The sequence below is a fragment of the Asparagus officinalis genome, chromosome 7, assembly GCF_001876935.1.
Source record: "Asparagus officinalis chromosome 7, Aspof.V1, whole genome shotgun sequence".
Taxonomy (NCBI): domain Eukaryota; kingdom Viridiplantae; phylum Streptophyta; class Magnoliopsida; order Asparagales; family Asparagaceae; genus Asparagus; species Asparagus officinalis.
In genome coordinates, this window is record NC_033800.1 from 125,915,779 (window position 1) to 125,928,984 (window position 13,206).

At 36.8% G+C, this 13,206-nt stretch overlaps 2 protein-coding genes across 11 annotated transcripts; one reads left to right on the plus strand and one right to left on the minus strand.

Moving 5' to 3' along the window:
* Positions 395–3,487, plus strand: LOC109850465 (zinc finger protein 346-like). The gene is made up of 2 exons (XM_020420483.1): positions 395–583; positions 2,552–3,487. The coding sequence occupies exon 2, from the start codon at positions 2,600–2,602 to the stop codon at positions 3,260–3,262; it is 663 nt and encodes a 220-aa protein (XP_020276072.1). The 5' UTR covers positions 395–583; positions 2,552–2,599; the 3' UTR covers positions 3,263–3,487.
* On the minus strand, positions 5,266–11,068 carry LOC109850058 (probable WRKY transcription factor 57). Of its 10 annotated transcripts, none has more exons than XR_002249318.1 (5): positions 10,591–11,068; positions 8,285–8,428; positions 7,207–7,594; positions 7,000–7,114; positions 5,266–6,562 (listed from the first exon to the last, which is right to left on the minus strand). XR_002249318.1 is itself a non-coding variant. In XM_020419970.1 (4 exons), exons 1-4 carry the CDS (start codon positions 10,869–10,871, stop codon positions 5,608–5,610), a joined length of 819 nt encoding a protein of 272 aa, XP_020275559.1. In that variant the 5' UTR covers positions 10,872–11,068; the 3' UTR covers positions 5,266–5,607. The 10 variants fall into 10 exon arrangements, 4 of the variants coding, with proteins under 4 accessions (XP_020275559.1, XP_020275558.1, XP_020275556.1 ...); XR_002249314.1 differs by having other exon boundaries at positions 5,266–6,915; XR_002249317.1 differs by having other exon boundaries at positions 5,266–5,613; positions 6,774–7,114.

Sequence of the window (13,206 nt, forward strand, 5' to 3'; positions counted from 1 at the left end):
TCAAGTTTGGGTTTACTACCTTAATTTAATGATCTTGGACAAGATTAAAAAAACAGCAGAATCACTAATAAGAAAGTCTTTATTCCAAATATTCAGTATTAGCTGCATAATCCTATGTCAACAATCTTATTCGAATTATTTAGGATCTGCTACAAGATCCTTTTTCTCCACTTAGTTTTAATAAGAGAAATCCTTTCTAAATCTTAAATCCATGTTCATTTTTAAGTTTTTCCTCTGTTAAGAACCATTAAGTGATACATTCTTGAAAGATAAGATGTTGAATGTAGCTATTCACATAATAAACTTACCAGTGAGGTCTAGTTAAATGGTAAAGTGGAGGGTTGAATTAGGGAAGTTCCCATGTTTTATTTATTTTTTCTTTTGGTGAAGGCATGATGCTATAACCTATTATGTGTAGGTTGGAGCTGAGAATACAGCTGCAGATTTGGAGACAAAAAGACAAAAAGTTCTTGCAGGCGGGGCACCACCAGAGTCGGTTAGAGTTTGTACAATATGCAATGTGGTCTGCAACAGTGAAAAAGTGTTTGCTCACCATCTTGCTGGAGAAAAGCATGCCCTCAAGGTAAGTAGTTGTCTAGTTATGTCCTTGGCCATGGTGCCCAATTATTTTGTGGATTTCATAGATGTGAAATGTAATGTTTTGTTTTGCACTTTCTAAATCATTATTGCTCTTGGAATTACTATATGTATTAGAAAATGATGGCTATGCTCATTTGTGGAATGTCAGCTTTCAAATAATAGAAGTTGATTGTCATTAGGAGTTGATATATTTAAAGGATGACGCTCGTCAAAAATAATGATAAAACTAGACAAAGTAGCTCATTGTAGCACGGCATGAGCACACTGACAAAATATCTAGAATTCCCAGCTGGCTGTTGCAAATAATTGGTTTACAAGTCCCCCATATTTGTGCACAGAAAAGATAAAAAGTTGTTGCTTAATCTTGGCCAGAGTCATCATAATCGAGTGTATCTCAGCAGGGAAGTTGCTTTATTTACAGTTTGTCTTACAGAACGCCTGAGGAAGATATCAATTCATTGAGTAAATTGCATGAAGTTCTCTACTTTTCCTCAAAAATAATCCCAGTAGATTGCCCTTGTAAGCAATTTTGACACTGACACGTTACCCTTGAATCCATTCTCTTCTATGAAATGTCAATTTCACATTATCTTAAAACAGGAAGGTGGGAAATGAGCACACTCCTTCCTATCTGATTGTCAAACCCCATACGCCTCATACTTCAATTGGGTTTTTACTTATCATCTGATACTTAATGGTGGAGCTACATTTGGGGCCATTAGCTCCACCATGAAATAGTAATAAAAACATGTAAGTATGCCTAATTTGCTAATAGTAACTTCATAGGTAGTGAAATGCATATAAGATGCCTCAACTTTCTCAAACTTAACCCTCCACGTCCCCCTCTGGTTCTCGGTATGATTGTAGTCCCCCAAATGTTCCGTGTTTGAAAATGAGTCCCCCCAAATCTTTCAAGTTTAAAAATTAGTTCCCCAGATCTTTTATATCTTGAAATTATCCCTCAAATCTTTTAAGTGTTGCATAAGCAGCCCCCCAAATCTTCATGTTTTCAAATTAGCCCCCCAAATCCTGGAAGTATTTTGAAATAAGTCTCCCAAATTAGTTAAAGTTAAAAGAAAATTCCACCCTAAATTAAACAATTGCTAAAGTTGGAGACTAATTTCAAAATAGTTATAAGAGTCGGGGGACTAATATCAAATTGTTAATCTAATATCAAAATATTAAAGATTTGAGGGACTGATCGAAATACCCAAGTTGCGTATTGCGGCTTCGAGGAAAACCTAGTGAGCAGCAGCTCACTTCCTCTCTTCGCCCTCAGCGCTTGGTTCCTCTCTTCGCCCTCGGCGCTCGGTTCCTCTCTTCACCCTCAGTAGCAGTTCCTCAAACTGAATGACAGATGAGTATATGAATGATTGTTTGGTGCCTTATATTGAAAAAGATATATTTTGTGGCATTGGTGAGGAAGATGTTGTGAAAAGGTCTCGAGGAATGTAGGCAAGAAGATTGTTATTGTAAACACTATGGTCTTTACCTTTTTCCAGCATATAAGTATTGCAGATAATTGCATATACATGGCCTTATGTTTTCTTTTTGTGTGTATCACGCCTTCAAATTCCAAAATAACTTATCAAGTGTGTATAAGGCAACATTGTCCATCTTGGTTCTTCACTTGTGCATGGGAGATCAGAGCTATATCATCTCTCTTTACAGAGAATCTCTTTATTGTTTGAGCATTTTGGAGATCAGAGTTATCTCTCTCTTTATTTATTGGTTGACATTTTATTGACACTGGACATAAATCACTCATTCTTTATGGGGATTCATCTAAATGCAGAGTCTCTGTGAGATGCACTATTCCGATAAAGGGAAAAAAGGTTGTAGGATAATAGTGACCGGCTTAGTTATATATCTTGCATGCATTGATGCAAATGTTGCTTTCCTAGAATCTCTGCTGGCTCTCATCAGCTTCTCATGGTATTCCATCCTGCAGGCCTTTGGGTTACCATCCAATTCCTTAAAGCCAAAGAATCCTGGTCATATGAAAGCCAAAACCACTGCCAAGAGGGGCTCCAGTGGTCGTATTAGTTTTGTTCAATCATCCTACTGTGATGTATGCAAGCTGATTTTCAACAGTCAGCAAGTCCTGGCTAACCACAAACTGGGGAGAAAACACACCAAAAACTTGCAGAAGCTTGTAGAGTCTCTCAATCCAAAGCCAGCAAATGCTCCTAAAATCGTAAACCTGACAATTAATCCTAGTGCTAGTGAAAGCAAGGCAGCAAATGATCAGCCAAAGCAAAATGCCGCAACTAAGGAGAATTTGGAGAACAAAACTCAGAAGGTTTTGCATGGAGGAGCTGCGGTTGACACATTGAGAGTGTGCACACTCTGCAATGTTGTCTGCAATAGCGAGGCAGTGTATAATTCTCATATTGCAGGAAAGAAGCATATTGCTAAGGGAACTAATCCAAGTGCTAGTGAAATCAGCACAGTAAATGATCAGCCAAAGCAAAATGCTGCAACTAAGGAAGATTTGGAGACCAAGAAGCAGAAGGTTTTGAATGGAGGAGCTGCAGCTGATGCAGTGAGAGTGTGCACACTCTGCAATGTTGTCTGCAATAGTGATGCAGTGTATAATATTCATATTGCAGGAAAGAAGCATATTGCCAGGACGAGCGAACATCCGCAGGTGAATAGTTAGTGTATTCGCGTCTCTGTTTTGCACCTTTGCGGAGTAATTTCCTTTAGCTGTGGGGGACTCATTTAGTCATTTAGTTTTTGTAAATCAATTTGGTATCAGTATCTATCTGTTATACGGAGCCGTTACCTATGGTAAAATTATTTTTGTTACACTTTGGTTGTATTCCCGAGTTTATCTAGAGATATACGAGTTTGTGAAGTGCAATGCTGAGATTGGGGATGGGAATTTTTGACTGTTTACCCCGCTGTTTTCTGTGCCTCATCTCCAGTGGACTGGTTCCCTTACTTAGATGACCGTGTTAAAAGAGGTGTACTAAAAGAGGAGCATCCAATATACTCATGGGTTAACTGCGGATAAAATTCCTGTGCTGTCGCTCAAGTGTGGATAGAGGGTAATTTTTGCGACTCTTTCGTCCTCAAGACAGTCCGTTTAAAAGCAATTCTCTCTTTTTTTTCCAAGGGGAAACGAACGATAAATAGAAAAATCATAAAGGGGGACTATCTGAAATAGAAATCCTATCAGAACCATCTTTATAAGAGCGGAGTGGGCTGCGCCATGAAGAAAATAACTAATATTTCCATCTCTAACCGTCCGTGAATAATACACGGTACCGATCACCCCGTTCCATGGGGGTGTTCTGATAGAATTTCTACTACTGATCTATCTGCAATAATAGAACTGCATGGGGTCTGTCCGCATTTGGTCGATAGTCAGGGGGGGTTTATGAGCGACTAACCGTGTACCTAATAACCCCAAATGCTTTTGTTTTGCACTGTGTCCAATGAACCCCAGTCCGCAGGCTATACTTTCTCCTGAATCAATCATCTTAAAACCAGTTTTCTCGCAGGTGGTTCCGTTGGGATGAAGCCTGTCATCAGGTTAATATAGCCGGTTTCATGTCTCATCTACTCCTCTTTGGCGCTGCCATGCGGGTTCTCAAAAATGTTATTGTGAGTATTTAATACCAGTGGGAGGCCACGGCACTATTTTAATACCTCAAAGCTGTTAATATATATAAATATTGGGCATGCATGGTGTATATTATTATTATTATTATATTTTTTGCATAAAATCCTGAACGTACGCGATGGGAGTTCTTTCAAGCATGGACGCAAAGAACCTTGGCCTACCTTCCCCCTATCATTCGACTTGAAAAGCTTGTGAAATGACACTAGTCGGCCATCAATAATTGAGGCTACATATTATATAGTTGTATTTCTTATCGCTGGGGCTTGTCGATCTGCAACAACTTTTAAAAACTTCCACTTTATTTATCCCTTCTGTTCCTTCCCACTTGATTCCCGTATCCCCTTTGCGTAATTGGGGAGAGCTTCTCCAAAAAAAAACAAGGAAAAAAAAGTGCAGTCTTTCCCAGTGATGGCATTCTCGGATGCATGGGGAGAGTTCCTCAGAAAAAGGTATATATCTTTCCCCAGCGACGGCTTTCTTTTAAGGCACGCGCGAGTTGATTTTTAAATCGATCTGATACCCAGTTGGGTTCATGTTTAATTAATCAATCAATTTGTTTGTTCGTTTATTCGATCGGTACTAGCTTTGATTTGCGTTTTAATTAATAGTCAATGTATTTGTATTCGATCTTGGTTAATTATAAGAAGCGGGTATTATTTAGGACCGAAAAGGGAATAGGATGTAAAAAAAATTAAGCATATTAATTACACGCTGCGACCTCGATCGCTGACTCGACACTGAGCTGTACATAAAGACAGCCCCCCTCAGCCCGAGCTCAGCAGCCTGGTCCCGTCCTTGTGTCCACAGTCCACGTACGCAGGATCTCCTCCTTAAATCCTCGATCGTTGGCATAATTGATGATGCCCCCCCTTCCCCTTGTGCAATCATCGCTAGACACCTTCGCTTGTCTGCCAATGGGTTTGGTCGACCGCGATTCAGTGCATACAGATTAAGACTTTCAACACCTATATATCATGTCGTACGTACTTGACGAACGAATCGAAGGAGGAGCGATCGATTTTTTTTTTCTTTTCCCGCCGATACGTGCGCTAACACAAACGCATGCCATCGATCAAACTCAATCGCATTGTAAACCGTCGATTTGAGCATCAGGCGCTGTTTGGATGGGACCTAGCCCCAGCCCCCTAACATGGTTGCGCTCGTGGGTACGAGTCCACCGACCATCGGGTACCAATTGGCCTCTTGGGTGAGTTGCTCCTTTGTCGATGTCTCTCGCTTCCGACATCATCATTAGCTCATTTTGATTTCGCTTCCCTTGCCTCGTCTACGTGACAACCTCATGTTTCGTGTACTAGAGAGATTCGTCACCGTTGCAAACATGACCCGCGCAGACTGGTTGAAATCGTCCCGGGGGGTTAAAACTGTTAGCGGAGAGAATAAACACAAGACTTAGTGAATACATGCACATTGCTCTTTTGAATAAAACAAAAAAAACTTTCTTCTATTTTCGTTAACAACATCGCCGAGGTAATTAGATTTAAACAGTTTTGACTTATATACTCACTCACGTTTGACTCATACAAGTTATCAAAGTTAATGGCATGTCATACCTTTTCTTTACTATAAAATCACAGAAATTTAGTGGAGTGTATGCTAGTTCTGACTATTTATCTTTGTAATTAAGAAAGACTATGCAAACCAGTTTATTAATTATACAAAGTAAAAAAAATAAACACCTATCATTAAAGTTCTCATCATTTTCGCCCCCGAAGAGACCGGTCCAAAACAATATTAGCAATTAGCATGAGAAGTACAATGTTCATGCACATAAAAAAAAAAACTACTAATTAATAGTAGTATTAGGAATTTACACCGTTCTTTTAACTAAAAAAATTACAGCTAGCCGTTGAGCAGAACAGAACAAGGATGACATTGATACATAATAAGTAAACAGCCATGATTAGGCACTTACTTTCTCCATGAGAACGAGGACAAAGCCTCGGTTTCGGTGCCAAAAGCAAATACTATGGTACAGGATAAGTACTAAAACTCACCCGCGTACATATCTTACATCATTCATATGGCTGTAAAAACTAGGGTTTTACTTACTCGAGCAGAGGAGGTAGCTATCTCCTCGCTCTATAAAAACCAAGTCCTACGAAATGAGAAGTGTGTCGAGTCTAGAGCTAGAATTTACAAACGATGTTAGCACACGCGGAAGTGAGCCTCAAAGCCTCAGTATAATCAATAGAGTATAGGCCTCAAAACCTTAGCCAGAACTCATCAGCATGATACCCATTAATAAGAATATATCAACTTAATAAATATCCACCTCCATAATCAACTTTCATCTCTAGCTTACAAATTTTCCTGCATGACAAATTAATATAAGGTTAATTACACATACGTGCAAGGATAACAGCATATAGAAATATTATGTATTTATCATCTCTATATGCATGCAAGCCCTTGAAGTTATTTTATACACCTAGCTACAGACCAGCATGCTCATCCATCAAAACAATAAAAAATAAAAAATAAAACTAAGGAAATTAACTCAATACTTAAAAAAATTCCCCACGCTGTTTTTTTAATGGAAGTTTCCTACTGATATCTCTGACCGTCTTCATGCATGCATCTCTCTCCAACTTTATTACATGCGTGTATCTATCTGCTTCATTATCATATATATAATGACCACACACCGATAATGAGTTGTGTACCTAAAAAAGTAAGCATACGTATAAACTATTATTAATTGGTGGGAAAATTTCAGCTGAACCCAGATGTTATTGGAGGAGCCTTACTTTGTGCTAGACTTCCTCGTTTCTTTATGCACATAGCAACAAGTAACTTTTCCATCATAATCCTCATGCAGATATGATTCCCGCCGAAAATAAATCAAAATTCACTGCCATGCCCCTAATCATCACAATCACTTGCTTAACAGTACTAATCCTTAATTTAGAATGATGCCTTAATTAACATACAGTACGGGTTCAATATATGCATACCTCATCTATATATCTATTTCTCATGGAGGGAGGAACTATGTCACTCAATAAACCCTCACCCGTGGTGCCTGTGGGCAAGGACATAGAAGTAATTGTCTCCTGCATCTGCTGTTGATGCTGATCAGTTACCAGTGGTGATTGTGGAAGTGAGAAGGAAGTGAAATGGTTAGGAGTGAATTGTAAGTGAGGGAAGTAGAGTTGAGGCCGAGGTGGTGCCGACATGGCGAGGGCGTTGTGGACGGGAGCGAGGGTGGTCCCACGTGGGAATGCTACGGTGTGGTGACAGTGCTGGCCTTCATAGGTGGTGATGACAACGGAGGGATCATCGGAGGAGCGTTCTACTCGCTTCTTCACTGTGCATTTGCTGTTTGTGCAACGATAATAGCTCCTGTAAAAGGTTTAAACATCAACGAGGTAATTTATTAGAGGAAAATAAGAAATTACTTTTTTTTCACTTTTATTGTTAATTAGTGGAAGGAAAAAAGGCCGGCTTGCCTGAAAATCAAAGGGGTTGGAATTTATTCTTTTCTTTAATTTCCTTCCATTTTTACTTAATAATGGTAAATTTCATGAAAAATGGAGAATTATAGCACAAGCTTTTATAGCGTATAGATTTTGTAGGAAAATGAGGTGGGCGTTAAGTCCCAAAATGAAATGTCTAGGGTAAAAGTTCATTAAGTTTTACTAGAAGATTGAGTTGGTCCTTGCAATTATACTAAAAGAAATAATATATATATAGGGGCAGGAGAAAAGGAAATTACATAAGTGGTTCGAAGTCATAAGACCACTCTTAAGAGATCCATCAAATGTAAAAGAAACTGAGATTTCCTACATGAATTTGATTAAAAAAAAATTTGTACAAAGAAAGAAATCTTGAATTTGATTAAAATAATCCGTACAGAGAGCAAATCTTCAATACTAGTTGATCAAGAGACCTTTGTAAGGCAATAAAAACAAGAACATAATCATTCATTAATTATCTATTGAACGAGCTTATATATAAAGTAAAGTATAAGCACAAAACAAAATATAAAGCAAATGGTAAGAAAAAGAGCAAAACTGCTACATAACTAATTACCTTGGAAACGGACTGTTTTTCACGGCTTTCTGTCCATACTTTCTCCATCGATAACCATCTTCAAGATGATCTATTTCACTCTTGGTCATGAATGCAACTCTTGGTTGGCGAGTCCTCTTCTGCCCCTTCTTTGTACCTTTATTCCTATACAAGAACAAGATGCTTAGTAAGTACATATTACCTATTGTATTCGATCATATCCTCTTGACTCATCAAAAGCTAAAGGAATAATTTGCAAGGTGCAAGTTAGATGTTCTTGCTTAAGGGTTTGCAGAAGTTAGGATCCTTTTCATATACAAATATCTTGAATTGTTATCACCATTAAAAGCAATGATGCTGCTTTAGTGTTGATTAATTGAAGTTCTTATTACTATCAACTTATACTGAATTGATTTATATTATCTTCACTGAGAGAAAAGGGGAACAGAGGATAGATTGTATTAACTTATATAAAGACTTCTATCAAGTAAAAGAATTAATGTTTTATATGAAGCAGAGAATCAAGATCTACTTATATAACCTAGTTATAACACTAACAAAGGATAATAGATTCATGTGGAAACATTATTTTAAGTAATTAATGATAATATATCTAAGTTTATCCTTCTAAGTTCTCATTAGTGTTTTAAGTTGCTGTTATGTCTTATTTAAAATACAAAATAAATAAAATGCCAAGTGATATACTATATTAGACAAGGAAAAAATCTAAAGGAAATGTTTAAACTTTCAAAAAGGTTTCATTTTTTGAGAAAATTTCATGATTAACTACTATCTTTAATGAATCATGTGTACATGCTAATGAAAGTGACGAAAGTGATGAACTTCACTCTATGATGTTTTAGAAATTGATTAGTATCACTAAGATATGGTTCCTGAATTGCCAAAGACAAGAATGTCTTGCGTACGACTGAAAATTTTAAAGTAATTATTGGTGATATTTACAAAAAACATTCACGTAGACCACCCTCATGCAATTATACGTATATAATGACAACACAAATAGAGTACTTTCCTAAAACTTTTTTAGGGTCAGATGATAAATGAATTTACTGATATTGCTAAATAGAACATGTAAGATATCATGTATATAGAAGATGTAGCTTGCTTGTTAATAGAAAAAAGATAACAATATATATAGGAACACTTCATTATCTCTTGTGAGTACTATTTATATTACTAATTTCATCTCCAAAGATTGATTGGATAATTACTTAATAACAATCATTTTAAATGATGAGCGAAATGGCTAGCTTGTGGTTGTTCTAAAGATGTATGAGGAGATAAAGGGAAAACAAATTGCACAGTCTAAGGGCATTGAGTAAATATTATTGAAAACAACATGCAGATAGCTAGAGCTGTCATAAGTACCATCTAGATGTTACTGTATAAATTTTGTTATTATTACATGTTAATAGGGGGAAATAAACATAATTTTTTTTCCATAGAGATACCCCCATTGGGCTGTAATGCAAAAGGGCAATGGCGTTAGCTACTGCTTATGCAAATATTTTTCTTGTAGAGAGCTGCAGACAATGAAAGGTTATTATCCAAAAAGTTATGAAACCCCAATGTAAAACACGAGTTTTTAATTAATTTAAAAGCTAAACAAAATTCAAATAATTAGATCATAAGTTAGTTAATGCTTTATGGTGAACAATAAGAATCGAAAATTTAATGGATCTTGTAATGGGTTCATCACGGATAGATGCTTAAAAATATTGATCCACATGAAATTAAAACCTGATAGCACCGAGTGAACCACTTTCTGGTACCAATATTTTTCCATAAAATTATGGGTAATTAATCTTGAAAGCAAAGTAATTTTCTTTCACAGTTTTTCTTTTTTTTTTTAAAAAAAAGCAGATCGGTTGTGGACAAATGAGTAGAGAAATCATTTTGGACCCATTAATAGCAATCAACAGAAGCAAATTCAGATCAAAATAAATAAGTAAATAAATAAATACATTAGTATTAATAAATAAGGAAATGAGAAGGGGGAAACAAAGAAAGAAAAAAAAAAGAAACCGCGTGCGAGCTTTGGAAAGATTGTAGTATTGAGCACGGGAATTCCCGCCGCAACAACGTTCGGACATCAAAATAACCCCAAAAAATAGCCCGAGATTTTCTCCGAAATTACTGTTTTGCCATCTCAAAATCGTCCTCTTGTCTGAATCGAAACCGAGCCTTGAAGAAAATCCAAGGGGAAAAAGGGAGAAAAAAAAAAACCTCCGCTGTTTTCACACACTACTACTACGCTACCCAATTGACCCCCAAATCAACCATTTTATTACGAAGTTGCCACTCACGTTGCTGATGTTGACGACGAGGTCGCCGTCTCCGGCGGTTTCTCCTCCATCTCCGGCGGCGCCTCGGTTCCCTCGCTCGAGCTCGACGACACGGCGTCCCCCGATCTTGCTGACGGCGGAGCTGACGGAGGCGATCGAGATTGCTCCTCCGCCGTCAAATCTAATGGTGGTGGCTGTGGGAATCCGATCCGATCCGATTCGAGCGGGAGGTTCCAGGTGAATTCGTCGAAGTAGCCGCCGAAGTCACCGGAGATCTCGGATCGGGGGTTGCCGTCTCCCATTGGATTTGGATCCGATGAGGATTTGGATCGGAGAGGGAAAAGGTGAGATATTTAGGGTTTCGTTTGTGTTTCTCTCCGTTTTCTGCTTGTTTGAGGTTTAGTTCTCTAGTGAGCTGAGCTTTTTATTTGTGGTGATTTCTTTTTTGTTTTTTTGTTGTTTAAAATTTATTTTTGGGTTATTTATTTATTTATTGGGCTTTGGAGTAGACGCGTAGAGGCTTTTGAAACTTTTTTTGAAGCTTCTTCTATCTTTTCTTTCTGAGAAAGAATATCTTTTTTAAGAATAAAAAAGTGATGGGGTAAAAAAAAAAACCATCGGCGTCAAACTATTGTACGGGATTTCTTTTTGTATCTTTTCTTTTTTCATATACACGCCTAATACAACATAGCTTTGCAATTTTGGTACATAAGATACTTCCAACCAAGCTAAATATTTGAGGTTGTTTTCTTTTTCCTCCGTATTTTTAGGCTCAGTTGCACTTATTAAACACTCTATAGTTTCTCCAACGTCGTACACGTATACCCTCCTTTGTTTTTAGCAGCACTTATGTATTTTTAAGTTCTTAAATTTCACATTTCAACGCTCACTTATGCAAATTAAACGTGAGAAATTAATTTCCCTCAAAACTCTTATGCGAACACTGACATGGTAATTTTACAACTTTTTAACTATTAATTTCTTTTAAATTTGTTATTAAAACTACCTTAGTTCTATTTTAGTCTTACCTTCTATTTTAAAATAAAATAGTATTTCAACAGGCTTAACAATAAATTTAACAAATATTAAAAATTTAAATGTTCTAAAACTAGCATGTTCTAAGAAAATTAAAATAATTTTTTTTAAAAAAAAACTTTAGACTAGTATATAAGTGCTGTCAAAAATAATTGAGGGTAAATGCTAAGTAGGGAAACCTATATGATGTATAAGTGTGATTAATTAGCTTTGTTTACCGGTCAATGTTTTATTACTCTAGACGTTTCAACATTGATACATGGTGCTAAGTAAACTTGGTTGTATCATATATATTATTATTTTTCTCATGAAAAATTATGGTTTCATTGTCGGTGTAAACAGTAAGAATCCTTTCAGTTTTTAACTTTTTGGGAAGACTTGTAGGAAGATCTTTGACCCCAGTTCTAGATCTTCTCTAGCTCCTCATAGGATGCCTTTCTCAAATAGAAAGATTAGGCTTTGCTATCAATGCCTAATTAATTAGTTCGGAGGCTTATCAAAGTAGCTTGATTCAATGGTAATTATCACTGTATAGATCGAGATGATAATTATGTGAAAGCTTCTAATCTTTTTACAAAGAACTTGTAGACAATTGAATCCTCTCCGCTGATAGCATATAGACCACTAAAAAAGGTCAATACTTTGAATTACGATTAGCTGTTGTTAAGGGATTTGGATCCTCTCCACTACCAGTACATAACGGAGAGCTCACTTCTTTTCTCATAGACATTGACTTGTTTAATGATGATTGTGATTCATCTTAATTTGAGTACAAAGGAATGCATGTCATTCATGGAGGGTACAATGAGCGATCGATTTAGAAGGGATAGCAAACGCACACTAGACACGTCAATAGTTGTTATAATAATGATCTCTTTACTTCTTTTTGGTAATGGAAAGGATGTAGATGCTCGTGATTTTTTCTTAAATGCAAAACATGAATGAATGCAATTCACTATATGCATGGAAAATACAAGGTTTATAATCTTTTTTATGGCGAAGAGGATTGCCCGTCTTGCTTAAGAATATTAAAAAATAAACCACAAACCTAGTGATAACCTTGGTTTTTGGTGTGGAAGGGGCTAGTAACATGATATCGGAGAAATGAAGATTCACTTTCCACCAGTCTAATTTTTGACCCATAAAAAGGCTCTACGGTGGCATGTCAGAATATAGAAATATAGACTTATGTGGTAGCGGAAAACATTTAACGGGGACTAAAGTGCTCCATGATAATGTTGGATGGTGTAAGAGAGAGCGAAGTTGGTTGTATGGGTCAATAGCGTCAGAAGTATGATTAAAGAAAAGTCTAGTTAGTTGACATAAAATATACTGAATACTAAATGATGGAGACGTGGTAGACATGTCTAAGATCTAAGTAGCTCAGGGAGCGCGTTGAAGCTCACATAGGACAGGGTTTCTCTGAATTTTGTTAATTATTTCTGATATTTGTTTAATAATTTTGACAAAACATCAGATTTTATCCAAAGATGATGTACCAGAAAAGGCAAGCAAATTTTGAATTTTACGAAGTAAAAAAGAGGAAAGTTACAAACTTACAAGGATTCCATGCAAGGTACAACCGGTGGTCCACTTGATCAA

Excerpts from the sequence above, each read along its gene's own strand:
- LOC109850465 (XM_020420483.1), top strand. The coding sequence starts at position 2,600 with ATGAAAGCCAAAACCACTGCCAAGAGGGGCTCCAGTGGTCGTATTAGT.
- LOC109850058 (XM_020419967.1), bottom strand. The coding sequence starts at position 10,871 with ATGGGAGACGGCAACCCCCGATCCGAGATCTCCGGTGACTTCGGCGGC. Across the intron at positions 8,429-10,590 it reads TCGTCGTCAACATCAGCAAC|GAATAAAGGTACAAAGAAGG; the intron begins GTGAGTGGCAAC and ends GTTCTTGTATAG. Across the intron at positions 7,595-8,284 it reads AAAAACAGTCCGTTTCCAAG|GAGCTATTATCGTTGCACAA; the intron begins GTAATTAGTTAT and ends AACCTTTTACAG.